The 27942-nt window shown below is 51.4% G+C and overlaps 9 protein-coding genes across 9 annotated transcripts; 5 read left to right on the top strand and 4 right to left on the bottom strand.

Annotated features, from left to right (window-relative positions):
* Positions 1–427: 427 nt before the first annotated feature.
* Positions 428–2531, bottom strand: YALI1_D23142g (uncharacterized protein; the record flags this gene model as incomplete). Its single annotated transcript, XM_068282765.1, has 2 exons — positions 428–1456; positions 2523–2531. 2 exons carry the CDS (start codon positions 2529–2531, stop codon positions 428–430), a joined length of 1038 nt encoding a protein of 345 aa, XP_068138866.1.
* An 835-nt stretch (positions 2532–3366) lies between these two features.
* Positions 3367–5168, top strand: YALI1_D23128g (uncharacterized protein; the record flags this gene model as incomplete). Its single annotated transcript, XM_502987.3, has 2 exons — positions 3367–3542; positions 3980–5168. 2 exons carry the CDS (start codon positions 3367–3369, stop codon positions 5166–5168), a joined length of 1365 nt encoding a protein of 454 aa, XP_502987.3.
* A 1433-nt stretch (positions 5169–6601) lies between these two features.
* On the top strand, positions 6602–8432 carry YALI1_D23094g (uncharacterized protein; the record flags this gene model as incomplete). The annotated part of the gene is made up of 2 exons (XM_068282764.1): positions 6602–6646; positions 7371–8432. 2 exons carry the CDS (start codon positions 6602–6604, stop codon positions 8430–8432), a joined length of 1107 nt encoding a protein of 368 aa, XP_068138865.1.
* Positions 8433–9597: 1165 nt separating this feature from the next.
* On the top strand, positions 9598–14020 carry YALI1_D23067g (uncharacterized protein; the record flags this gene model as incomplete). The annotated part of the gene is made up of 2 exons (XM_502984.4): positions 9598–10044; positions 10091–14020. The coding sequence occupies 2 exons, from the start codon at positions 9598–9600 to the stop codon at positions 14018–14020; spliced, it is 4377 nt and encodes a 1458-aa protein (XP_502984.4).
* A 137-nt stretch (positions 14021–14157) lies between these two features.
* On the bottom strand, positions 14158–17067 carry YALI1_D22997g (uncharacterized protein; the record flags this gene model as incomplete). The annotated part of the gene is made up of 1 exon (XM_502983.3): positions 14158–17067. One exon carries the CDS (start codon positions 17065–17067, stop codon positions 14158–14160), a length of 2910 nt encoding a protein of 969 aa, XP_502983.2.
* A 2014-nt stretch (positions 17068–19081) lies between these two features.
* On the bottom strand, positions 19082–20620 carry YALI1_D22961g (uncharacterized protein; the record flags this gene model as incomplete). Its single annotated transcript, XM_502982.2, has 1 exon — positions 19082–20620. One exon carries the CDS (start codon positions 20618–20620, stop codon positions 19082–19084), a length of 1539 nt encoding a protein of 512 aa, XP_502982.1.
* A 2823-nt stretch (positions 20621–23443) lies between these two features.
* Positions 23444–23825, top strand: YALI1_D22932g (uncharacterized protein; the record flags this gene model as incomplete). Its single annotated transcript, XM_068282763.1, has 2 exons — positions 23444–23502; positions 23549–23825. 2 exons carry the CDS (start codon positions 23444–23446, stop codon positions 23823–23825), a joined length of 336 nt encoding a protein of 111 aa, XP_068138864.1.
* A 493-nt stretch (positions 23826–24318) lies between these two features.
* On the bottom strand, positions 24319–24562 carry YALI1_D22922g (uncharacterized protein; the record flags this gene model as incomplete). Its single annotated transcript, XM_068282762.1, has 2 exons — positions 24319–24416; positions 24460–24562. 2 exons carry the CDS (start codon positions 24560–24562, stop codon positions 24319–24321), a joined length of 201 nt encoding a protein of 66 aa, XP_068138863.1.
* Positions 24563–26170: 1608 nt separating this feature from the next.
* YALI1_D22906g (uncharacterized protein) lies at positions 26171–27205 on the top strand (the record flags this gene model as incomplete). Its single annotated transcript, XM_502981.2, has 1 exon — positions 26171–27205. The coding sequence occupies one exon, from the start codon at positions 26171–26173 to the stop codon at positions 27203–27205; it is 1035 nt and encodes a 344-aa protein (XP_502981.1).
* Between the last annotated feature and the right edge of the window lie 737 nt (positions 27206–27942).

Here is a 27942-nt window from a genome sequence, read left to right as displayed (position 1 = left end):
TTTTTTCGATTGGAGGTGCTGGGGAGCTGAGTAACGGGCAGTCGAATTTTTGGGTCAATTGGCACCCTGTATCGTGTTTTAACGGAGTGTTGTGAGAGTAGGAGTAGGAGTAGGAGTAGGGGGGTAGAATAGTGTTGGGTTTTTTTTTATATATATTTTTATTTTATTATTTCCTGTTTTTTTCTGTTTTTGTTTTTTTTTTTCTGTTTTTTTCTTGGTTTTTGTTGGATGTAATAATGCTTGTGAAAAAACATGAGGGACAAATATCAGATATATTGGATCCAAAAATTGTACCATTTGGCGTCAAGATTCTCCTCTTGATCTTCTACATAAATTTCGTGTACTACTTGTAACTAAAAAATACATTAAATGGTTGAGACTAGCTCGATATGAGAAGTGAAGGTGAAGGTGAAGGTGAGCGGGAGCGTCACATGGGATAAGTGGCCTCGTAGATCATTCTCTCGCTGAACTCGACGTCTGCAAACTTGCCGCTCCAATGCTCGACTCTCTTGTGGATTCTCGGAGGGTCAATCATCATCTGTTTCTTGTCCACGTTGAAGGCGCAGTAGAAGATCCAGTTGAGATAGGCACAGTGGTTTTTGAGAATGTTGACTCGAGCCAGCAGGTCGAAGGACCCGTAGTGGCACTGGTCGTTGTCTGGTCCAGCGCACGCATTGACGTATTCGATGGGGGCGTTGACTCCGTCTGGGTAGCTGATGTACACTTCTCCCAGAGTATGGGTATAACCGGACCAGAAGGGCACTCCCACCACGATGTCATTCCAATGAGTGACTCGGTAAAGACGTCTTTCAGGGTTGATATTCAGTCCGTTATCTCCCTGTTTGAAAAAGAGCGAGTCGGCGTAGTCCGCAAACGCCTTGTTTCCCACTCGAGGCTGTCCAAACGTGATCACCATAGGGTCAAAGCCGAGATTCTTCAGGTTGATGCCCATGAGCAGAGCAGTGGCGGCTCCCAGAGAATGGCCGGTGACTATCAGCTTGTAGTCTGTGTTGTTTCTAAGAAAGGCCACCAGGTGGCCCTGCATGTTCACCATGGTCTCTCGGTATGCCTTTTGGAAGCCGTCATGAATCTCACAATCGGGGCAGTCGACTCGGGCCGAATTGCTAGTGGAGTTGATGTTGGTGGTGTTCAGAGGCGGCAGATCGGCCAGGTAGGGCTCCTGGAGAAACAAGGCGTCGGTGATGGCGTCTGCCAGAGAAAAGGTGCCTCGGAAAACAATGTATTTCTCTTTCTTAGTGTGATCGTGGGCCAGAAAGCCGGTTATGGACGTGGAGAAAAAGTCGCCTCCAAACTGGTGTTCCAACGTCACGTTGGGAAAGTGACCGCAAGATCTTCCACAGGTGAAGTCCGTCTCCAGTTCGTATGGACCGGGGGCCTTGACACAATAGGCCACATTGGAGAGTCGTCCGTACTTGAGAACGAAGTCGTAGGTCGACTGCGTGATGTTGGCTGTTTGAGCGAGGGCCGTGGTGACAAGTAGAAAGATGGCAATTAACGAGAGCACTTTGTTAGTGCGGAACGATTGACGAGATGGAGGAGCTATTCAGGCAATTGTAGACAGCTCGTATCGGCTCTAGTGGACATTGGACCTATACCAATCTCAATCTTGTGTTTGCGAACTTGTGCAAACTTTCCAGTCAATACTCACTTTTGAAAGAACGTGGCTGCTTCAACGCCAGATCTGATACCCCCTTCACATCTATATACTAGTCTATTTGGCTGTTCCAGATCATCTTCCGCGGGCTACCGGGGCATATTCGTCTTGTACACCCCTCAAAGCTAACTCTGACTGGCGCAAGTGGGGATTAGAGTCGAATAGTAGGTGGGCAATACTCCCCCGCGACGATGAACAGACTTTGCCGGTGGTCTAATACAGCCCTGCGGTAGCTTCCGCCTGCTGCTGTGTACCTCCCTGTACCTGCAGCTAGGTGGAGGGTTCCGGGGAGTGGTGAAATGGGGGATGTAGTGGGCCGATTTTGATTTTGAAAGTTGCAATCAACTCCCATACAACCGAACAGTGGGGTGTGGGTTTTTCATGGCTCCAAGGTCTCTCAAATGCCGAGATTGAGGCTTCCAGAGACAACCCCTCGCTTCCCCACATCGCCAAATTAAGCGAGAGTTTAATGCGGAACCTAAACTGTTGATACAACCAAGAGAAGAGACTTGCAAGTACTCGGACAAAAAAAGCTCAGACACAGGTGAGACAAGGCGGGGGTTTGAATATGGCAATGCCGCACCACCCTTGCAAGTCCACTGGCAAAGGCGTCAAAAACGGCCTAGCAAAGAACAAAGGCGCTGCTGGACGTTGGAAGCCACCGTTTACAACTGTCAGTGGAACCCCAGAGGAATGACACATTGGAGACGCTGTTTTTTTACGTAAAAGGTAAGTCGTGGTGATGACGGTGTTTTCAGCAGCAGCACAGATACGGGCTTTTTGGAGCCTATGAAAACTGTATTCGACGTCAACAGAAGACGTGCGGGGAGAGAGATCTCGTACATACCGTGATCATATGGTCTCGTCGGTGCTGTATACGGTCTGCGGTGCTTGTCGTTTCCCAAACTGTTGAAGATCAATCAAAAAATCAAAAGCCATGCCAACTGTCTGACACATGTACACAGTGTACTGTGGATTCACAATCGCCCATGCGCGGAAAACGTTTGGTACAGCGACAGGAGTTCAAAGTCGGGAATATGGACTCTGACTACAGTGTCGAGTAGGAGAAAGTGTGAACAACTCTGAGTTGATGTGAAACAATATCAAAGACAAGTTATAACAGCCAAACTGCTCAATTAAGACGTGATTTATGATTGTCGTTGACAGATAAACATCGTCGGCCTTGTACGTGGTTCAGGGGTCTAAACCCGGGAAAAAATCCGAGTCCTCGAGTTATTGAATAAGCCCTTACAAGTACAATATGTACATATGTATAGTACACTCGGGCACGTGCCTGTACGGTATGTACTTACAGCTATCAAACGAGAGTGGCTGCATGATTGAGGGCAATGAGAGGTTTGTCGTACCCGTTATTAGGACAAGATGGCACTTGTACAACATCTCCAGATCTGATCTTGTTTGGTATCAAAATGACCCTTGGAATCTCCTATCTGAATCGGTTCTACTTTCATTGCCCTCAAGGTCATGTAAACACCTGTTTCGCATCCACCACTGCAACGGGCCTTTTTTGGATCTGAAGAGTTGCTCTGGTTGTAAGGGATCCATTCCTACAAGTGCAAGTGCAAGTACTGTATTTTACGGCAATTTCCAACTCTTCATTGATGACAAACCACGTCTTGTCTCCACACGTGGCTGAGTAATCAACGCCAATAAGCGCGCGGTGCACCAGCATGCATATCTTGTGTGTTGACGGTTTTAGGGGAGCTAGTTTGGACTCACATGGACCAGCACCCTGCAACAACACCAAATCCCATTCTTGCGCGGAATTCATGTCTGAGAAAACTTGGAGCAACGACACAATTTCGATGAACGACAAGCAGGTCCGGGTTCTGACCCTTAATTGCTGGTGAGTGCGACAAGAGAGATGGAGGAGGAGGAGATGACGAGGGGCCGGGCGGAGGCGTTCGAGGGACTCCAAGGAGCAGGAGGAGTGGCAGCCAAGATATCAATGTCAATCTCACGTGATTCAACACGTGATCAACGTGAATGGGTGGACTAGGACGTGTAAGGCTGTGTTGTGATACGGCTGGACACTTGTTCTGAGACAACTGCTCCTATGTGGGTGGTATCCCCAACACGCGAGGTGTGGCGCAGAAGCTGGTTTAGGCCAACATTTCTTTACAGCTACCGCTCTCCAACCTCCAGTAATGATCTTCATGCCAGTCTTCCGTGGCAAGTACCCAAGCAACTGTTTTCACCCTGGTGTTGTCTACGTTCACTCTCTAGGCGAACCCCAGCTGACATTGTAACTTGCTCCGGCCAGTCTTTCCCGTACTAACTCAGGGGCCTAAAACTCGTTTCCAAACTCCGACCTCTCCGTTTGGAAGCCATTTCCGCCCAACTCGCCCAAGACGGCGACTCCTACGACATTGTCTGTCTTCAAGAAGTGTGGGTGGAGTCTGACTTTGACCAGATCAAGAAAGCATGCGTCGACCACTTCCCCTACACAAAATACTACTACAGCGGAATTATTGCCGGTCCAGGACTGGCCGTTCTGTCGCGATGGCCCATCGAGTCAGCCTACGTCCACCGGTTTGGCCTCAACGGCCGCCCCAGTGCATTCTTCCGAGGCGACTGGTATGTTGGCAAAAGTGTTGCCTCCGCCACCATTATCCACCCATCCAACCACCGCATTGAGATCCTCAATGCCCACATGCATGCTCCGTATGGCCCTGGTGATGCCAATTATACATGTCACCGAACTTCCCAGGCTTGGGAAATGGCCCGAATCGCCAAACGGTCCATGGACGCTGGTAATCTGACCATAGTCACCGGTGATCTCAACTCCCGACCGTCGTCGCTGACTCACCAGCTCTTTGAGAACATGGCGCTTCTGCAGGACGCGTGGGAGAGCCGACACGGAGAGTTTTCCGGCGATCTGAGCGAAATGACACCCGAGCAACAGATCGAGGAGGCCGGAGTCACGTGCAACTCGCGGCTCAACTCGTGGAGAGCGTCCCGGCCTCTGTCGGACGCCTGCCGGCTCGATTACATCTTCTTTGACCCCTCCAGAGCTACTGTCCGAGAGGCTCGAGTGGCCTTTACGGACAAGATTGAGGGCGGGTGCAGTGTGTCGGACCACTTTGGCGTTTCTGCAGTTTTCGAGCTGACTCCTCAGGACAAATCTCGGCACCGAAAGGTGTCTTCTGCCACGCTGACGACCATGTTTGACGAGTTTCTCGCGCTGGTGACAACATACAAAGGCACGTCAATCACTCAGGCGCGGGTTCGAAACTGGCATTTTATGGCGTCCATTCTGGTTGTTATCGGGCTTTTGGTGTCCGTGTGGTGGGCGGCAGCTGATAACAGAGCTTATGTGGGTTTCATCTACATTCTGGCAGCCGTCGTCATTGCCGTAACAGGCGTTGTGGACGGTCTGATTGGATACTTGTTTGGAAATACCGAAATGAGAGCCCTGCTAGAGTTGGAGAGCGAGCTGGAGCTGGCCAAGCGGATGTTGGCCAAGGAATAGGACTGGCGGACTGCTGGAGAACCAGATTGTGCAATGCGGGATCCGGTGCATACCGATTATGGTACCTGCAGCGGAGGATAGTCATTGAAACATGTGTTTCTAGTGTGGTGCAACTGCTCCACAGTCCGTACAGATGAGGAGAGCTAATAACAGAGTCAAGCGACGACACACTTCAAAATAATCAACAACAAATAATGAACGAGAGCAAAAGCTATTGCAGTATGTGCACCTCTGGCTTTACGTGCAGAAACCGTTGGGTACAGTACCGGTTGTTGAGTGGCGATAGACGGCAGCTCAGGCCATATTGGATGGGAATGTGAAAGTGGGCATCATGTGAAAGTGGACCAAATGGCCAATTTGAGCTACAGTACCAGTAGTCTGAGGCCTGAGAAATCTTACCGTATGGCCGATGTATATATATATGTACTACTAATGATCTTGAGTGAGTTGTTTAGTGTGTTTTGGATTGGAGCGAATGTGATTGTTAGTATGATTAATCAGCAGAATATTTGGTTAGTAATCATCAAGAAGGGCGTACGACGGACGTAAAACGGACATACAACGGGGAACAGCAGGACGCTCTGTGTGGGCGCGATTAACGCGCTTTTCACGTTGGCGACGGGCGGTTCCACGGATGGGCACGTGACCAATTTTAAGGTTTATGTACATATACGACAACGATATGTAGCATGTGAAAAATGTTTTTTTTTAATTTTTTAATTTTTTTTAATTTTCTAAAAAGTAAGAGGTCAGCCCGATTGCATTCTGTACCTGATGGATACGGGCCCATTCCGAGCTAGAGAGGTAAACAGGAGGGTTCAGGTGGCAGTGGGTAGTTTATGAGGCTTGCGGTGCGTTATATAAGTCGTTTTTGGGTGTTTTCCCATGAGCTTTACAGATGATCTTCGGACGATCATGTCATCACCAGAGTAGGACCAGCAGATCGGAGGCCGTTTGGCCCAGAATGGGGTTCGTTTCGGAGCCAGTTTTTCCGGATCCGCACCACCGACAGTTTTAGTCGCCGGTGGTGTGAAAAAGGAGTTTGGAAGGGTGGCAAATGTACAGAAGAAGCCCGCAAGGGAGTGTCTTGAATGTGATTGTGAGGGTTGGCGGCGGCAGAGTTTGCGGGTGTTTGTCATGGAGGAAACTCCAGGGTCGATTCGGTTGCTTGTTTCGAACCGACGGGCACTGTCCAGGTGGTATTGCGGCCGGTGATATCGTTCCACACGCCATCCTGGGGCGGTGGAGCGGGTCGGGTTGCCGCTGCGCCGTCACAATATATTTCCTTCATTAACTTGCAGGGCGCCGCATGTCAACGCACCCTGCACAAAGATGGGTGGACTGTTAGGGCATATTGTACGAGCAAGTGGGTCGGACTTGTACTTGTAGTTAATATATCCCAATATATCCCCGGCAGCTTTCTGATCTCCAAGATGCACAACAACGATCCCACAGCGTATCCGTCGATTGACGGCTTGGTGAGTGTGGTGAAGAGGGGAGGAGGGATGGAGGGGTCCGTTATTCAGGTTTTCAGGTTTTCAGGTTTTCAGGTGTTCTGGTTTTCAGGTTTTCTGGTTTCCTGTCGATTTTGGTCCATATTGCCATGTCCATTATACCATCATACTTGCTACTTGCTTGTACTTCACTCGTACTTGCACTTGCACTGTACTTGCACTTGCACTTGCACTGCACTTGTATCAAGTACCGTTCGGACCAGATCAACCTCGGCAAAATTTAATTTGAAAGTGCGTTCGACAGGTGACCTGGCCAGCCGGAGGGGACGAAAAAGGGCGCTGAGTCAGCCACAAGCCGTGCCCCGCGGCTCCTCTGCCGTCAGCTTCAGCCTGGACTGGCTCATGGCCCGTCGCAACGTCTACTACAAGTACAGTACCGCGAGGTTCGGTCTGTGCGGCTGACAGCATTTTTAGCCCGTGCAGCAGTATGTAGGTACGGCCTACTATACTACACGTACGAGTGACAGACACCATCTGGACTAGATACAGGCGCGAGAGATGTCAAGGCCGAAACCAAGAATCAGATGATGCCAGACTGCCAGTAGACACCGCTGGAGACTAGACCTGGAACCCCCAATCAGAGCTGTCACCGGGCTCCACTTACCATCTGCAACTCCTAAGGTTTCTTGAGAGACTTTCTGAAGAGCTACAAGGGTGGACCGCTTTCATCTTCATTCACTAACCAGAGATGAGCATACCAAACGATACAGACGAGCAAACGGCGCGGCGGTTGTCGCAACCGACGCCGGACGTGAGTCTTGCGGAGGCACAGACGCCCTATTTCCACCTGAATCTGGAACCGGCCCAGAGTGAGCCGGCGGCAATATCTCCTACCACCAGCACAGACACAACGGCAACTGCACGTCCGAATCTGGGGCGATCGCGATCGCGAGAACGACCGGCCAGCATCATCAGCCGACGGACGTCCACGCTCAAGAAACGACACAGTTTCCTGCCGTGGCTCAAGAGAGACAGCAAGGGCGAGGAGGAGACCGCCAACATGCCCACATCCACACCAGCAGACTCGTCGTGGAACCAGTCCAAACACAAACAGTACCATCTGCAGGCGCGAGCGTACCACGACCAGCGCATGTCTAAGGCCGCCAGCACCGCGCCGGTCAGCGGAAACTCGTCCATGGGCGGCTCTCCCATTCCAGGCACACCCACTTTCGACAAATACAGCATGGTGCCCCCCACCAGTGACGCGCCTCTGCCCGTGGGCAACCAGATTCCGTCCGGAACGCCGTCGCTGGCGCCATCACGCAGCAACTCACGAACAGCATCCTTCAGCGGCACTCCAGGAGCCATGACGCCGAATACACATTCGGGCAACTCGTCAGCGTCCCAGTCGAAGCGGAACTCGTTTGTGAGACGGCCCTCGGGCTCCGGAGGACTGGTTTCGCCCGACGACGCCGCCATAATGGGCCCACCACGCGAAGCAATGCCAGTGGACCCCAACCAGCATGTTTTGGAAGCGGTGGCCAAGTTTGGAAATGTGGCCAGCAACTCCAGTGGGCATATTGCCTGTGGCATTTTGAGATCTCTGTCCTTGACGGGCAGTAAACCGAGGTCGAGGACCGGCTCGGTTCCTACAAGCATGGTAGGGTCTCCCTTGATGAGTCCGAGTACACCGGGTACTCCAGGAGCCATGACTCCAATTGGAAGCAGTCCTGATCATTTGTTGGCGATTCAGGATGTGCTGAGTAGGGTGAGTAAAACCAGTCGTCTTCTGAGCGCGTCACGTGTTTGACTATAATTTTGGGAAGGATTCAACCATCGACGACTCTGTTTGGTGTAGTAAGGGATACTGTCTTCTACAGTTTACTACTCTCTACACATTGTTGTAGATGGGCGAGATGTTTTAATGAGTGACAGAGAGAGCCCCGTTCAGGACATCGGCTTGACGGGTTGGAATTTTGTCCGCCGTGCTCCGCTGTGAATTTCAGTGGTGGTCGGTTTCGGAATGAATTTTCCCCTTCAGAAAACTGAGATGATTAGAGACCTGTTTACGAACGGCTGTCTGGAGATTTCGAGGTGAAATTTCGAGGTCCGTTCTTGACTGAGACACACGACCACCTCGACATCGGTGATACAACTGAGCACACAAGCGACCACGACGATACGAAAGGCTTATTACGACAGGCTTCAACTGAATACGACCTTTTTGGGTGAACGTTTAACGGAGGGTGGCTGTCGGTGGTGCGATTGTTTGCGCAACTGAAAAAAAAAGCAATGCCGGGGTTCAGGCCAATGTTCGTCTGTGGCCAGCCAAGTGGGTGCCAAGCGGATTTGCTGCAAGATTTGCGCTAATCTGGCATCTGTCCGTTGAGCAGCAAACCCTGTGGTTCTCGGAATTGCTCTTTTTCGCCGGTTCCGTCTTCCGCGTGCTGCGCTGCACATTGCTATTCCAGGCATACATTTTATTTTGCCCAACCGACGACATGGATTAGGCGGGCGGGGTCACGTGACAAACTCTGTTGGCCACCCATACAGTGGCAACTGCAAGGTTTGGCCTCGGCACCTGCAGTTTAGATTGCTGCCCCACTAAGTGTGTGCGTGCATCTGGCAAGTGGGCCGTACCACCGGTAGCGTGGGGCCAATGGTGGAGTAATTACCAGTTGTGAACTGCGGGCGATTGAGTGGTTGGGGTGGGTGGTGTGGCACATGAGCCTTTCCGTCGGTGCTCTCATCACCGCCCTATCACACCACCACCAATCACACCTGACCCTTCAATAGAGTTCAGGCCCATTTAATTACTCAGACGCCGTTTTGTTGAATGCACCCGTACCCTGCAGCAGCACCATCTGCATCGCTCTTAACGCACCCCGCCCGCCTACTTATAGACATACACGCCGTCGACAGATCCGCAAAACAACGACACGGACTCTGACAACGCCACCCCTCCAACATACACCATGCTCTCAGCGTCGCAGTTTCTCAAGCACCGGGTCTCCTGCCTGCCCATGCTCAACAAGGTGGAGTCAGATTCGACCGACGGAGACCCCGATGACGCCTGCCAGCATCCTCACGACTGCAACATCTTCTCGGTGTTAGTCAATGGTGCCACAGACCGATTGGAGGGTTTCTTCGACGAGTCGGACGAGGAGGACGGTGATGAAGTCGAAACACCCTCGACCACCACCACGGCAGTCTCGCCTTCAGCGACCATGTCGGCGCCGTCGCCTACAGCCACCGCCCCGGCTCCTCATTCAGGCACCCATACGCCCAAGTCGCCACTGCACTCAATCTCGCACTGCCCATCGTTCAATTCGGTCGCCCAGGCGCTGCCTCACTCTCTGTCGCCTCACTCTCTCTGTCACACTTCTTCTCACGAAGCCAGCCGACGCGGCTCGGCTGAACAGGTATGGTTACACACCCACAATTGAAGACTTGTTCTTACTAACACAGCCCTCCCGAACACAAAGCGAGCTTGCTCGTCGAATCAAGACGGAAAACATTCTCAACTCGTTCCACGACTCTCTGGAAGCCGCCTACGAAAAGTGCCATGGAGGAGCCAACCCTGAGGAGCATCAGTCTAACAAGACCGAGTACTTCCAGCAGAAACTCAAGGGCTTTGCGGCTCTGGACGTGGACGAGCAGTTGATTGCAGACTACCCCGTGTGGTTGCTCAAGAATGTGCTCATCCAGGGCCATCTGTACATCACCGCCAAACACATGTGCTTTCTGTCGTATCTTCCTCGACGTCAGAATGCCAACATTCGCTCGGGTACCCTGGTCAAGGCTCGAAAACGATCTCTTCGAGAAGGCACTCGATACTGGTGTGTGCTGAAGAACGACTCCTTCTCCTACTACCCCGATTCCACTGACGTTTACTTTCCTGCAGGTACAATTGATCTGTCTGAGGCCCTTGCAGCTGAGCTGTGCGATGACGAAGGCGACGTGACCGAGCCTGAGTCGTTCCGAATCGTCATGCCCAAGAAGTCGGTGCTGTTCAAGGCCGATTCTCACTCTGCTGCCCACGAGTGGGTCAAGGCTCTGCAGAAGGAAATCTTCCGAGCCCACAACCAGGGCGATACAGTTCGTATCGTTATCCCCCTGCAGAACATTGTCGATCTGGAGAAGACCAAGATTTTTGAATTCGCCACCACCATCAAAACATCTGTGGTGGAGTCCAACGAGACGTACGCCATTGACGAGTACATTTTCACCTTTTTCAAGTTTGGTGACGATGTTCTGCGAACACTGACAGAGAATGGTGTTGAGATTAGCGGCGGAAATTTCTCCCCACGACAATCTCAGCTAGCCGTGGGACACAAGCACGTGACTGAGTCTGTTCGAGATTCCACGTTGCTCCATGCCTCTGGCCACCATCACCATTTCTTCCACTCGGCGCATCATGAGAGTGATGGCAAGTCTAACAGCAAGAGCCATACATCCTCTAGATCTCACACTCCTCGTAACCTGACACCCCAGGTCACTGGTGAGCAGCCTCACGAGAGGGACGAGAAGAGAGACAGCAAGCTGCCTCGTTTGCCGAAGTTTCTGCGACGGTTCAAGGACAAGGTGGATGACAAGTGTGACGACAAGCCCACACTTGTGCCTTCATTTCTCAAGTCGCGAGCCTCTTCTCGTCGAAACTCCGCCGAGGGAAGTGACCGACCCAATCTGGCCTCCCAGCGAACCAGTTCTTCCACTCTTTTCCCCTCTGCCCCTCCTACTCCTGGATCTCAGCCTACCACTCCTGGAGTGCATGCGCCTGGATCGTCGACCCCGGGTGGGAGCTACGGCACCACGACCCCCGGAACTCCCGCCTCGGCCGACTCGGTGTCTCTCGCTGGCACCCCCGGCGTCGCTGCTCCTGTGGGCGACATTGAGGGCCTGAATGGCAACCCCATGCCTGCTGGTATTGCTGCCGAGCTCAAGGAGAAGCGAAAGAGCGGAGGCGCTACTTCTTCAGGCGCTGCTACCGGTGCCACCACTCCCGGTGGCGCTGCCGCTCCTGGTTCTACTGGAAACTCTTCTCCTGGCACTCCTGGTGGTCTTGGAGGCCCTGGAGCCGTTGGAGCCGGGGGCCCAGGTGTCATGGGAGGCGCTGAATCTGCGCCTGCAGGCACTGTTCCTCAACAGTCTCATCACGCTGGAATTTCTGTAGTAGCACCCCACGACCCTGCTGCTGCTGCTGCTGCTGCTGCCGCCGATGCCGCTGCTCCTTTCACCAGAGGCCCTGGTTCTGGCATTCCCGAGATTCAGGACGACTCTGACTCGTCCGACGACGACCACTGGGGCCATATTGGTACCGCGGAGGTCGACGAGGACCCTGAACAGGACACATTCAAGAAGAAGAACAAGCGTTTCTCCACGCTGTCCAAGGTGTCTGATCTGTGGTCTGGATCCACCAAGCACTACGGCAAGCACCACACCGAGCGGCTTGGAGATGATGACGACAAGCATCTTGCTTCTGCAGAAGAGATCACCGAGTCCAACGAGCGATTCCAGAAACGGTTTGCCTTGGGCACTGAGGAACGTCTGATTGCCTCGTACCACTGCCATCTGCACCGAGGCGGTATTCCGACTTACGGTAAGATGTATGTGTCCACCAACTACGTCACTTTCCGGTCTTTCCTGCGAACCAAGACGCTTATGATTGTGCCTCTCAAGGTGGTCGAGAACGCCACCAAGGACTCTGGCTTCAAGTTTGGCTATTCTGGTCTGGTTTTGACCATCCAAGGCTACGAGGAGATATTCTTTGAGTTTGCCTCGGCTTCTCATCGAGACGACGCCGAGGTGATGCTGCTGCGTCAGCTGGACATCATCCGACCCCATATCAACGATGATATCAAGTCCGACGACCAGTACATGTTGCAAAGTGCCCGACTGTGCACTTATGAGGACGCTCTCAAGGCTGAGGCTAATGTGGAGATGCCTCCTGTCATTATTGACGGTAATTTGGCGTCGGTACTGCCTGGTCTTGTCACTCCTCAGTCCAAGATGCTTTTCACTTTGTTGACCATTGGTTCAAGAGGAGACGTGCAGCCTTACATTTCCCTGGGTAAAGCCCTGATCGAGGAGGGCCACAGGGTGCGAATTGCCACGCACTCCGAGTTCAAGGACTGGATCGAGGGCTATGGCATCGAGTTCAAGGAGGTGGCCGGTGACCCCTCGGAGCTCATGAAGATCATGGTGGACCACGGAGTCTTTTCCGTGTCTTTCCTGCGAGATGCTGCCTCCAAGTTCCGGGGCTGGATCAACGAGCTGCTGGCGTCTTCCTGGGAGGCCTGTCAGGGCTCTGACGTGCTGATCGAGTCGCCTTCAGCCATGGCCGGCATCCATATTGCCGAGGCTCTTCAGATCCCCTACTTCCGAGCCTTCACCATGCCCTGGTCTCGAACTCGAGCTTACCCTCATGCGTTTATTGTGCCCGACCAGAAGATGGGAGGCTCGTACAACTACCTGACCTACGTCATGTTTGACAATGTCTTTTGGAAGGGTATTTCTGGCCAGGTGAACCGATGGAGAAAGAAGACGCTGCACCTCCCCAGAACCAATCTGGACCACATGGAGCAGAACAAGGTGCCCTTCCTATACAATGTGTCGCCTGCAGTTCTTCCTCCTCCGGTTGATTTCCCCGATTGGATCAAAATCACCGGCTACTGGTTCCTGGATGAGGGTTCCAAGGACTACACTCCTGATGACAAGCTTTGTCGGTTCATGGAGAAGGCTCGAAATGACGGCAAGAAGCTGGTGTACATTGGTTTCGGCTCCATTGTTGTTTCTGACCCCACAGCGCTCACCAAGTCAGTAGTGGAGTCTGTTCTGAAGGCAGACGTTCGATGTATTTTGAACAAGGGATGGTCCGACCGTTTGGGCAAGAAGGATGCGAAGGAGCCTGAGATTCCCCTTCCCGAGGAGGTTCTCCAGATCACAAACTGTCCCCACGATTGGCTGTTCCCTCAAATTGACGCCTGTGTGCATCATGGAGGTTCTGGAACCACGGGTGCCGGCCTTCGAGCAGGTCTGCCCACCATCATCAAGCCCTTCTTTGGTGATCAGTTCTTTTACGCCAACCGAGTGGAAGATCTTGGAGCCGGCATCCATCTGCGTAAGCTCAACGTTTCGCAGTTCTCCAAGGCTCTATGGGAGGCTACACACAATGAGCGAATCATTGCCAAGGCTGCTGCTGTTGGCCGTCAGATTCGATCTGAGAATGGTGTCATTAGTGCCATTCAGGCCATTTACAGAGATCTGGACTACGCCCGGTCTCTGGTGCAGAAGAAGCGAGGCTACACTCCTACCAGCGACAAGGAGGAGGAGACGTGGACTTTGGTGGACGACATCGAGAGACAGATGCAGGACGAGGTTGAGAAGCATAATCTATAAGGAGGAGGAGGAGACCCATACAAATATTTATCAATTCAATGTATTTATGATTAGAGCAGTGTGCTACCGTCTACGAACTTACAGAAGTACATTACTTAATAACTAGGCAAAGAATCTAAAGTAATTAGTTCATCCTCCTACTGGAGAGTAAAGGACTCGATGAGAACAAAGTCTCTGGAGGAGTTGCCGACGTAGATCTTGTACTCTCCTCTCTGGACTCTCCAGCTCTGGATGACCACGTCCCAAACAGCCAGGTCTCTCCACAAGATGTCGTAGGAATTAGTTTCGAGTTCTCCGACGTCCAGAACCCGAGTCTTGTCAAATCCCCGAAGTTGAATGAGAGGCGAATCAATGTCGTCCTGAGGGAAGGCAATGTACATCTGGGTGACTGCGGCTCCTGGATAGGGACCGAGGTTTCGGATGGTGTGAGACACGGTGGCGACGGTTTTCCAGAGAGATGGGTTTCCTCCAACTCCTCCGGCGGCGTTTGTTGACGTCCCTGTTCCGTTGGCAAAGTGGAAGGGCTCGGAGGTGTTCTTCATTCCAATGGTGGTTTCAACGGCGGTTTCGTTGGAGGTGCTGACTGTTTCAATTTCATCATCGGCAGCATCCGACTCGGTGTCTCTCTTGGTCTTATCGTCAGACTTGGAGTCCTTGTCATCATCGCCAGTCTCGTGCTTGGCGGGAACAGCACAGGTATCAGGTTTACCTAGACCCAGCAAAGTGGCAAGAGCAGGACTCACTCCCGAAAGAGCTTCGCCGGCAGTCAGGGAATTAACGTCAATCCACGGGTAGACAACTCCTCGAATGGGCTTGAAACCCTTGGGAGCCTTGAGATCGCCGTGGGACGAGTTGGAGCTGGTGCTGCTGGGCTTGTCAACAATGATAGGCCGAGGAGGAGAAGGAAGAAGCTCGGAAATGAACTCGTCTACAACCACATCCAGGTCTCCAAACTCGAAATCCGAATAAGACAGCCCGTAACCAAACTCGAACCGAACTGTCTTGTTGAGCTTGTCAAACATCTTGTAGTCCATGTAGACACCCTCATCAAAGTAGGCCTGAGGAGCTCCATCTTCGGGAATGTCCACAACCACCGGAATGTAGTCTTGGGGGTCCTTGGCAATGGTATAAGGCAGCTTTCCCGATGGGTTGACGTCTCCATAGAGAACCTCGGCCATGGCTTTACCTCCATAGGCACCAGCAGGACCAGTGAGAACCACGGCCGATACGTTGGGATGCGAGATCCAAGGCTCCAAATCAACCTGACCAACGGTGGTAACGACGACAATGTTGTTTCTGGAGCTGTTGGCAAGAGTGGTGATCAGTTCGTCGCCATTGTGCCACAGAGACACGTTGTTTCTGTCTCCCATGTTGTCCAGAACGGTCGAACCTCCCTCTCCGGAGTTGGACAGCACATAGATGATGTTAACGTCCGAGTTGTCAGCCATGATCAGAGGCAGCGTCATGTTCCAGGACTCGGTGGTTCCAATCACGTGGCCTCCAGCTTGGTTGGCTCGTTGTCGGAGTGCTTCGTACGGAGAAGTGTACTCTGTTGGGTTGGCAGTTCCACTTCCCCATCCCTCGATGAGAGCTCCATCCGAGCATTGCATGGAGAACCCGCAGTAGGCTCCCTTTGGCCCGATTTGTGAGCCGACTCCAAACACTCCGACATTCTCGGGGCCCTGCAGAGGCAGAATTCCGTCGTTCTTGAGAAGGACTGCTGCAGCCTCGGCTCCCTCCAGCGCCACACGGGAAGAAAAGGCGGTTCGGGTGTCCAGATGGAGGTTGACCAAGGTGGAGGTGTAGTTGATGTTGAACATGAGCACGGGGTTGGGGTTGCCAAAGGTTTCAGTAGTGAAGGCGGAGAAGGTGGGCTCTCTTTCGTCGATGCCTGTGTAGATGGTGGCTGTGAGAATTCGCAGCACCATATCGTCGAGTCTGGACTCGGGAAGAGTGCCGTTAGCCACCATTTTGGTCAAGTCCGGTCCCCAGAAGATGTTTCCGTCCACGTCGTTACCAGGCATGCTCATGTCCAGTCCGGCTAGAGCATTGGACACTCCGCTGAGCTGGGCCTGCCAGTCCGACACCACAAAGCCCTGGAACCCGAGCTCGGACTTGAGCTTGCCGTTGAGCGTGGCGCTGTTTTGGCAGCCCGACGAGCCGTTGATCTGCTGGTACGAACACATGACTGAAGCCACTCCGGCCTTGACGGCGTCGGCAAAGGGCCACAGGTAGGCCTCGTGCATGGTTCGATCGTCAATGTTGGAGGATACCGAAGTGGTGAGGTTGTCGAATCCGAAACGAGCCCACTCGGAGTAGAGCCGGTAGTGCTCCTGCTCATTGCCAATGAAGTGTTTGACGGTGGCCATGACGTTCTCGGACTGGATACCTCGGATAGCTTCGGACACGAGCTTTCCGGCCAGGTAGGGGTCCGGAGAAAAGCCCTCCCAGTTTCGGCCGCCCGTTGCGTGTCGTCCCAGAGGTCCCACGACGGGTCCCAGATGGACATCGACTCCCTTGGCCTTGGCCTCCTGTCCAATGGCGGTGCCTCTCTGGTGGACCAGGTTTCTGTCAAAGGTGGCCGCCATGGCAATTCCGCAGGGGAAAACAGTCACGTAGTCGGTCTGAGCAATTCCCAGAGGTCCGTCCTGGAGACAGAGACCCTTAAGACCGAGTCTGGGAACTCCGCCAGTGTTGCCGACACAGGTGCCTCCTCCCCAACCAAGACCTGTGGTGATGTTGACCTTTTCGACAAGAGTCAGCTGAGACAGAATCTCCAGGGACTCGTTCAGAGCAGCTCTCCACCGCTTGTCCGCGTCCAGAGTGCCAATTTCGGGAGTAGGATAGAAATCGGGAGAAGTGAAGGGAACATGGGTAGAGTTGGTGAAGTTGGTGAGAGTTGAGTTGGTGAGAGTTGAGTTTGGTGAGAGTTGAGTTTGGTGAGAGTTGAGTTGGTGAGATGGAGTCGGGGTGAGAGTGGAGTCGGTGGAGTTGGACACAGCCAGAGCTCCTACCACGAACGGAAGTAGGGGTATTTTTGCAATCATGGAGGGTGGTTGGATCTAGCGGATGGAGGAGTCAAACTACTTATATCTCTGGTTAGCGTGGTTTGAGGTTTTTTCTGGAATTATTCTTAGTTTACCGATGGAATTACCGACGGAAATGAAAAAAAAATTGTGTAAATTAATATATAACATATTCCACACCATCAGACTATTCATTTCGATACATTTTATTCTGTAAACCTCTAAAAATTGCCTCAATTCATCCCTGAGGGGCAATACGGTAGATGATGGCATCCGGGGAAAGAAGAGATCTAGTCAATGGCATGATACAGACAAGCTAGAGACAATTGCAAGCTGAAATTGAAGTGTTGTAGTGAGCAATAAAGTAACCCCGAACTGTCACAAGTGTACTACTCTCTTGATGTCATTATATTTGTGGACTAGTCTTTGCAATATTAGTTTTGGGCTTCTTCATTGAACAAGTCGGGGAACAACAAGCGATATTTATATTGTTTTGTTCACAGAGAAATATCCCAGGATATAATGGTATCATTGTGATCACCACATTCCAAGCTAAAAGGTGGTCAACTCCTCGTCGTTTTATCTCTATTCAATCTCTCAATACAGCCATAACCCTCACCTAATGGCACGCACTATTTTAGTCTGCAGTGCCCGGTGATTAGGCTAAGGCGATGAGCTATATGAGACTCTCTTGTAGGGCAGCCGGGTCAAAGGGACGAGCTAATGAATATGAAGGTGTTTACTACGGTATTTGGGTGTTTGTTACGGTATTTGGTAATGTTGAACAACGACTTTTGACGTCACTGGGTTTCGCGAATCACACAAGAGTTCTTCGTCAATGTCCTTCAGTGTGCATCTCCACTGAGGCTAGATCTGCTTCATCAAGGCACATTAATGGTTAGTGTCTTGGGGTCGTTAGTGGTCTAACAGCTACTTTACGGGGGCGGGGTCCGGCTTCTAGAACGTCCAAAGTGAGGCGTTTTCGGAAGGGCATATTGGCCGAAGAAAGAAAGAAAAACAAAGCAGAAGCAGCGTGTGGACCGGGCCATTGGAGGCATTAATGGTGTCTAACGAGAGGGCAAAAGGGCAGCTCTGGTTCAGCACTGATATCACTGGTTCAGCTCTGATTCCAACATGCACAATGGAGGGACACCTATTGATTCCCTTTGATATGTAGAGCGGCTCCAACGTAACCATCGAACCAGAACCGCCAGGTGTGTACGAGTCGCACTAGCCGCGGGAGATTACAAGTACAAGGCCCCTTGCCGTCCCCATCTGGGATTTCTTTTCATGCACCAGCCCAGTTGGACATGAGCAGGCAGAGCTGCTGTACTTGTACCTCGGCATGTCTTTGTTCGGCAGGAGTTGACGGTCTTTTTAGCGAATACGCACGAGTTGGTAGGAGGAGTTGGTGTAGCATTATGACTTGTGATTTTCCCAGTAATTCTGTCATTCTGCGCTCAATCATCCCATCAATCACGCCATCCACGGAGCCACGACGAACGTCACCAGCCCATAATATCGCAGCCCGCTCAGCCATCGTATACCGAAAGCGCTATTCTCCTTTGCTCTCCATGAGCGGCCAAAAGAAACGAAAAAAAAGAAAACAATGTCTCACCATGGAGCACCAGCGTTTCAGAAGAGCTCGGAGATGAAGACGCAGTCTGTAAGGGGCACAGATGGGCGGGTGGAATTTCGAAAAGTGCGTTTTGACGAGATTTCGACGGAGAATCGATTTATATTCGTGGATCTGCAACGTGGAGTTCATACTAGTACAGGGCTCGAAGTATTAACAAATAATGTCTATAAATTATGCATGGTGAAGGAACGTAATGGGACCTGCCCAGAGAGTCTGTGTAGAGACACACTCTCGATTTTTTGGGTACTGTGCTGGCATAGCAAGACTGAATCGGCGGAGGATTCCGTGAAGAGCATCCTCATATGTGGACTAACCACAGAGTTGCACTAAGGCACTGTACACACTGTACTCGTAGTCGTGCTTGCGCGAATCGCATAGTGGCTCTAGCTCAGCCGCTTACCGCTTTCGATCCATGTCAATACGACTGCTAGGAAGAGCGGGGATGAAGAGCATGGGAATGACTCCAACGCAAGCAATGACGGCCTGGAAAATGAGGGCCCGTCGCATGTTTCCGGGAGGATCGCCCTGGGTCTCGTTGTACTTGAGAGCATCCATACAAATGATGAAAATGGCTCCGAAGAACTGGCCACCAACCCACAAAATATTGGAGGACACGGCGGGGGAGACGGGAGAGGTCTGCTCGGGAATGAGCTCCAGGAAAGTGGGTAGTAGTGCAAACGACGATGCTCCGAGAATGGCGCAGACAACAAAGGGGCCTGCAAGCTGGTCGTCGCCCTCCTTGGTGGACATGAAGATGGCTCCGATGTAGCAGGCGGCGATGATGGGCACACAGATTCGAATGAGCCACAGATGGAAGTGGAACCGGTCGACAATGGGGGAGATGATGAGGGTGAACACGATACCGACAAAAATCAGCAGAGCTCCGGCAATACCAGCATTATCCTCGGAGTAACCGTAGGGCAGCATGATCTGGTTAATGAAAGTGGAGAAGGCATTGAAGAAACCGACGTAGATGGCAAAGGGGAAGAAGACGGTGACAAAGTACCGCGACTTGACAAGCTTGAACAGCGATTCCTTGAGCGGCAGCTTCTCAATGGTGGCAGAGGGACAAGGAGGGGTGGGGGGCTCCTTGGGCACCAGTAGCGTGGAGGCAGCAGCCACGGTAGACACAATGGCGGTCACCAGGATGAACATATCAAACTGGGTGGGGTCGGCCGCCACCATGGCGGGGCCCACGAGCTGGGCAATGGCTCCACCGAGAGGGTTGGAGAGAGAGGCCAGGGCATTGGCGGTGACTCGAGACTTTGAGGTGAACCACTGGTCAGTGAAGTAGGAGGGGGCTCCGAGGGCAAAAGGCTGGCCGAAACCAATGAGAATCTGTCCAAACATGACGGCGCCAAAGTTGTTGGTCTTGGAGCCAGCGTATCTGACCCAGTTTCCGCAAATGACAAAAATGCCCGACACAAATAGAGCTCCCCGCACATTGTACTTGTGAAGCACCCAGGAGACTGCGGGAGGGGTCAGGCAGAAGGCGAACAGGATGACGGTGGACAGCCAGTTGACGGGGGCTTCACTGCTGAGGTGGAACTTGTCGACCACCAGGTTGGAGATGGCGGCGAACGTGAGCCAGCCCCAGGACGAGACAATGTTCAGCAGAACCAGCGCCACGATTCCAAACCATCGTCGCTTGTACGACTTGTACACCACTGTGGGGCCGTCGCTGCCAAAGGTGGTTTCCGCGTCCCCAGTGTAGTCGCTTTCGCACGGCTCGGCCTTGTGAGTGAAATCGCCTTTGATGGAGTGGTCCAGCGCGTCCATGTTGAAGGGGGGGTAGGTGGAGTGGGAGTCGTTGCTCTTGAGGTATCTGTGGGCGGTGTCGACGGAGGAAACGTCGTGCAGGGTGTGGTCTTCCACGTCCGTCAGCGACAGGTCCACGTCTTTTAAAGACTCGGTCGACAGGTGAGATAGTTCCATGTTCGAAATAATATGGCGCTTATCGGGCGTACTTGCTTAGTTGGGTGCAGTTGCAGGTGAGACCGTGGGGGGTGGGGTTGGACTTGCCTGGCGGTGTTGGTAGGCGGAGGTGACAAGTGGTTCTGACGAGTACATCGAAGGACCCGGCCAGTCTTATATATAGGAGACAGACAGGACAACACGGCCGATCCCCATCCCTTGTATAGATCAGCCCGGGGATCTGGAGATCCTCACTCCATAGGGTTTGCCCCTAGAGTGGGAAGAAGAAAAAAAAACAAAATGAAAAAAACAAAAAATGAGGATTGGGTTTAGGCCAGGTTTAACTCTCAGGCTTTTTATTTTATTTTATTTTTCAGGTTTATTTAAAATCTTTTTTGCCCTTTTTCCCATACACCGTGTGAAATTGGACAGTGCAAGTGGTACCAAACGTGTGCCAGGGAATAATGATATCGCGGTGATGTACCGGGGATTATCGAGGTCCTGCTATCAAATGACACAGCCCGGAGTTGCATATATATTGCATGTCTCCGGTTTGGGATGTGGGGAAGGAATCACAACAGGGAGTGCGACTACAAACATACGGACAATACCTTCACCTGTGCCCAGAGTGTTGATGCCAGATTGATGGGCCAACGTGATCATGCACTCGGCACACACGACATGGTACCACCTACACCTGAACGAAGACCCAGATGGATTCGCACAGACTCAAACGACGGATCAGCTACAACCTCTGGACACAGCCCCAGAAACCAATATCATAACACGGCGGCAACGACATGATTCGCAAGGCGACAAGTATCCATACTACCCAAGGGTTCAGAACGTTCAGAACGCATCCGGCCCAATATCTGTATGGATCTGTACAGCAAAAAAGACCCACATAAGCTCTCGCTACAAGTCCCTAAAATGACTAGCTCGGAACTTTGAGCTTGACTACAGGTACAATGGCTGATGGCTGTCAGAGCGTCGACTCACTGATCTTGGACGTAGCGAGACATGCGGCCGGGTACGGGATGTTCCTGAGTCCAGCCGTCGAATTTGACCTGAATTTGGCCCAATATGACCTGAATTTGGCCTGTGGTGGCCCAAAATCTGGCCCTAATCTGGCCCCTACCTGAAGAACCGGAATGAAAGACATTCTCGCCAAGTGGACGCGATACAAGAGTCGTTTTCGCTCAATCACGTGACCCACAGCTCCACGTGTCTCCCGGATCCATTTGTTCACGTGATTTTGTCCGGTATCGCCTACTACTGCTCTTGTTATCCCAACTCCTGTCCACCCCTGTTGACCCCTGACCTACTCTGACTTTCAGTTAGTCACCACGGTAAGGCTGGTTTTAACGTGCACCACTTACTAGCGGTAGGTACCACTACGGCTTGGTACCGTCCCTGATAGCGACTCTTCAAGAGCACTCACCGTGCTCTCTCGACACTCAAACCAGGCCCGAGCTGATCTCCGACGTTGGTTGAAAATAATGTCACGACGCTCAAACCCGTTACGCGTGGCAAATGCAAAAACAAAGCGGGTATCCCTCTTGCCGATCGTCGAAACACTACCAGTCTTTTGAAACCTAACCGGACAATGGACGGTTTGGGCATCGATGAAGGTAATTAAAGCAACTGCGTTTGGAGCTATTTGGGCACGTTATCATGACGCACTTTTGGAAGTCTCATATTGATGTCAAAAGAAAAAGAAAAGTACCATTGGAATTCCCAAACAAAGAGGTGTTGATTGATACTACTCCCGTGTCAATAGTCCCACCACAGCATCTTTTGTGTCCACGCCCGCAAAAACAAAGGTAATATGAGGGACCTTGGCACTTCCAGATGGAAGACGCAATGTCCGTCGGTGATGCATGGCTGGCTGGTTGGGTCCTGCCGCGGCGAACATCTGGCAAGCGTGAGTGAGTTGGACATTAGTTGGATGTTGGACATTGGACGTTGGACATTGGACATTGGACATTAGTTGGACGTTAGTTGGGAGTGCCTCGAGTGCCTGTTCAGAATGCTGTTAGTACCAGTACACTCGACAATGAACACTAGCATCCAGACCACTATCTTCCATACCTCTCGTCGAAGCTCCACCGGTACTCGTACCGTCAATAGTATGGCACCAGCTCCGCGGGAAATTACCCCTTGTGAAAGAAGACCCGACAGAAAAGGTTGGGTCATACATTGCTTGTGAGCGGTAGACGAGAACGTGATACAACCGAACCACAAACTGCATTGTGCGACGGGGTCTAATGTACGACGCTGTCGAAGATCAAAACTAATCGTAGACAGCCTACGACCACGATGCAGCCGTTATGGGCTAATAAAGCAGACAAAACTGCGTAAACGGAAGGGTCTGGAGGAGAGACTTGTCTAACCAGACCTACAACTTTGGACATCACTGTGACAGACACTGCAACAGACTCAAGGCCTGTGTGTGCTATCTAAGAACTCTCCAGATCCGTTCTTGAGGATCACGAGCAGCAACACTCGATACCGTCACTTGTGGAGGGGTACACTGTTTGTTATCGAGCTAGCTCCCGCTCATTGTATAATGACACCCCCTGCAATATTGCAAGACATCCAACGGCGACCCACTGCCCATGTGCCTGGATGTAGGTCTGATTTCAAACTAGTCCGCTTCCGTCCTCTTTCACTGCTACGCTGAGAGAGAGAACAGTTAGGTTCGGGGCCCCTTTTTTGTTATTATTTTCACATCTGGTGCAGTCTAGTGCCAGGGACGTCTCCAAACGGACATTGCCTCGAAAATAAACTGGCAAAATGACAATTCCGAAGAGAAAATCGTGATCACCTAACATCCACATACAAATGCACTCACACTCGTTCCATTCCGACCTCATCCGGGGCCTCTGGACTGTGCCCTTTTTGTAATAACATAAGAGCACACTAAACTAAAAACAGTGTCGACGGAAGCGGTGGTGATGGACATAGCCAGGGGTCTGTCTTACTACAGGGTCTAAGGCACGGTGGAAAAAATCAGCCTGGGGACTCGAATCAATGTGTTGCTGTGGTGACGGTATCAACTTGGGAAACGGGAGGACAGATACCGTCAAAAGATGGTCAACAAAGTGAGGCATTTACACCGTTGCTCATTCTGGACAGAGCGAATCTCTCTTCGACCTTGGACTGGCTGCTGATGATGCGGATGATGCTGATGATGCTGATGATGCGGATGATGCGGATGATATAGATGCTACTGTATCTCCGTGGACAGTATTGTTATGGCCCTTGAAGCTGGGGGTTCCATCGAAAGAGACGACAGAAGTGTTTCATTTTGACCGTTTGAATGGCAAGAAGCAAGTACAATACAGCATTGTACATTGATATTGTCTTCCTTCTGCCATCTTCATTGACGATACTGTGACCCAAATCTGGCGACAGCGTGTGAAAAGAGACTGAAACAAGTTCCGCTCTACCGACCCAAGTCCAGCGACTTTAACTCCAGCTTACAAATCTGTTGCTTCTTGTCTACGCCTCGTAAAAGACCCTTCATGTACACACACAGCCCTGCACTTGCACAGTTCACCCTCTCACGTCCGTACCGCAGCAACCCCTTGATAGCCGCGTGAGACACGATACACACGTGAAGCAGGCTGGCGTGGAACGGCGATCCCTCGTTCATCAGACCCTTTTCAAACTTAGCGTCACTACACCGCAGATCACGTGTCGATCCCACATGAAGATCACGATCGACACCAGGGTGTACAGGACGTGACGCGTGGAACGTGACAATAGAGTCTACGACTGCGGCTCAATAGGCGAGGTAAATGCTCTTGGAGTGCTCTTGAGGTCTTTCAGTGTGCCCACAAGGCTGCTAGGCGGACCATTATCAGTGTCCTGTCGAGAGCTGTAGAATGACACTTGCCCCGTTGTTTTTGACCCGTTTTTCGTGAATTCTTCACGTCTGGAGACACAAATGAGCGCCATTATCGTCTCACAATTGCCGTATAAACAACTTTAGACAATGCAAGACAAGTGCCACCTGCAAACGGTCATCTGGTGACAAGGTCGGATATTTTTTTGCCGTTGAAAACACGCGCCTAAGCGAGACAGGACAAGGGAATGAGCAGCAGTATAGACTAACGTCGAGCGAGATTAAACCTGTCGCGTGTGATTTGCCAAGCCGGTCGTAGCTTTCAAACGGTTCCGACGGTGCCCTACTCGTAGTCCGGCATGGGGGGCTCTAGAGTCGGGCGGAAGATACCGCCAAAGGTACTAATATCAAATACTTCCTCAATTATCACTCGGTCCAGTCTCGTACGACGGGCAGGTTCTCGTACTGGTACAGTACTCGTACTTGTATCTACCCCAACTCCAACTGCCGGTGTGCGACCCGCCTGAAAAACACCAAGACTTCAACCAGCTACAGAGAATGAGTACCTGTACTCTGCTCAAGATAAATCCTTCTGATAAGAACAGGAACTGGAAGCTGTCAATCCAGTGCTTAGCGTACATACTGACTCCCTCTTAGCACCTACATGTACAGTATGTACTGGTACAGCTTGCATCATCTCTTATCAACACCAGCCCTCGGCTCTTCCGAGGTATATGGTGCCAAATACACAGATAGATTAGTTCAACAACAACAAAATACAGATAGACATTCTAGAGAATCATGCCGGCCGCCCCATGTTGAATATCACGTGACTTTCTTCATATATCTACATATCTACATGCTTCTCTCAACTACCTGAACCAGTACATAGTCTTCTCTGTATCTTCTAAAAGATGTGATATCCAACCCACAGGAAAATGGAAAGTACCATTTCGCTCCCAGAGTTCCAATATCTCGCCATATGTCAAGAAAAAATGACCCAATGTCAACTGCCCCTCCCCATCGGCGTTCTCCGATACCCCTTTTTCCTTGGTATACTTTATTCAATTAGATACACTCAGAAATCAAGCCTCGGAAGGCATGATATATATATTCGAGTCACGCGACCACGATAAAAAACTCCACACGAACCACGTGACCACCTGCTTGCTCCACGTGACCAAATCTCTTGCCATTTTCCGTCTCTGTCGCCCTCGGCTACCCTAACCTCCTTCGCTTATGTCCCAGCGGCCCGAGGGTCTGACTAAACGGGCAGATAGCAGGGTGCATGTGGCGGGGATATTAATCTTGGCTGTGTGGGCTGAAAGTAACGTGACTGGAAATCGGAAGAGTGCGTTTTGTACAGATTCTTTTAGAGAGAAAAATGGTTTGTTTATAGTCTTAATCGACCAGGTATTGGTGTTTCTGGAAGCGATTCTACCCACAAGTCATGCAAACAGAGTTTGGATCCTGATGGGTGTTTGAAAGGAAGACGGGCATTTAGGCAGAATAATGTATGTAAAGCGGTGGTTTTTTTTAGATAAATCAATTTAAACCACCCGGATCAGTTGATTTTTGCTGTAGTTTCTCACGTGACCTCCATTATACGACGATATTATCTCGGCACATTATATACGGCACACATTGAACCCTATCTGCAGCATCATGTATATATATATACACAAGGGCTATCCATCACGCAGCCAAAAACCAAAAACCAAATGTCCAAGCAAGTCTCCGAGTCCGACTTCAACCGCCAGATTGTTTCCAACTACACCGACGTCGCCGGCGAGAAGCTGGGAGGCAAGGTTCTGTCTTTCTCCGACGAGTGGTTTGCGGAAGCCGCCAACCTCATCAAGCCCTACGCTCCCATTCGAGAGGCAGGCAAGTTTGTGGACTCTGGTGCCTGGTACGACGGCTGGGAGACCCGACGACACAACACGGAGCCCGCCGATTGGGTCGTATGTCGATTCGGCGTGGCTGCTGCTCACATTGTCGGCACCGAGATCGATACTGCATACTTCAACGGTAATCACGCTCCCGAGATCAGTGTGGAGTGCACCAGTATTACCAGTGGTCTGAACGAGGCAGACGAGGCAGCTGCTCTCAAGTCTGCTTCTTGGGACACTGTCATTTCCAAGCACGAATGTGGACCCAGCCAGAAGCAGTTCTTCGTGCTGGACAAGCCCACCTCCAAGACATACACCCATGCCCGTCTCAACATGTACCCCGATGGCGGAATTGCGCGATTCCGGCTCTACGGATCCGTTGTGCCTGATTTCTCGCAGTCCAAGGACGTGGAGATTGATCTGGCCTCTGTTCTGAACGGAGGACAGGCCGTGGCTCGGTCGGACCAGCACTTTGGATCCGCTGACAACCTGCTGCTGCCCGGAAAGGGAGAGAACATGGGCTCTGGATGGGAGACAAAGCGATCCCGAGAGCCTGGACACGTTGACTGGGTGGTCATTCGACTGGGAGCTCCCGGAACCATCAACAAAATCGTGCTGGATACCGCCTGGTTCAAGGGTAACTTCCCCCAGAAGATGACTGTGTCTGCCGTCAACCTGAAGCCTGGCGAGTCCATTGCTGCCGATGACGACCGGTGGGTCGAGGTGCTCGCTCCTGTTCAGGGCGCCCCTCACGTGGAGAAGGAGTACCCCGTGGACAACAAGCACGTGTTCAGCCACGTGAAGCTCACCATCATCCCCGACGGAGGAGTCTCTCGAATCCGGGTCTTTGGTAACCGAGCTGAGTAGGATCAACACATTAACGAACGATATAGCAATGGCATTTAATCACTATCAAGCGAACGTGATCATTGAGGCATTGTAAGAAGCTCGATAGAAGGACACTTCGAATCGCTATTAGGAGCAATTTGGCCGTGTAGCCTCGCGTGCCCAAGTTGGAATGTACCATCACTCTTATATCAAAAGTTCTTATGAACAAACAGCTGACTCAAACGGATGGCGGTGTAAGAAGATATTAATCTGGCGTAACTGGGGGCATATGACACTAGCAAGTGCCACTGGTCCGAAGACACAGCTCGCTTGGAAATAGGTGTACTACAGTCGATGCAGAGCATCTAGTTGGATCTGTTTATTGACTACATAAGCAGCCAACCGGGTGTGTGTGAGTTGTGTGCAGGAGGATAGGATTGCAGGGAAAAAAAAAGATGATACATACGCGATCGATGCGGTAGGGTAACCCTATATATATTTTTTCTGCATATATTTTTTTCTGCATATTTTGAACTCTAGGGTTCTGTACTAAAAAGTAAACTAATTAGTAGACTAATTAGTAGAGACATTGACAATGTGACTTACTTGAGGAATATTGTTTGGAACGGATTTTCAGTGTTTTTGATTGTTAAAATGCGCCAAAATATACATTCTTATGTATTTTGATTCTCAGGAAGTCCCACAAGTTCTCGTACAGTGCCCGTACTCGTACCACCACCCACTGTCCTGTATGCATCTTGCTTAAACCTCCTTGA

Source organism: Yarrowia lipolytica, chromosome 1D, assembly GCF_001761485.1.
Source record: "Yarrowia lipolytica chromosome 1D, complete sequence".
Taxonomy (NCBI): domain Eukaryota; kingdom Fungi; phylum Ascomycota; class Dipodascomycetes; order Dipodascales; genus Yarrowia; species Yarrowia lipolytica.
The sequence above is the reverse complement of the archived record's forward strand: the minus strand, read 5'-3'. Positions and strand labels throughout refer to the sequence as shown.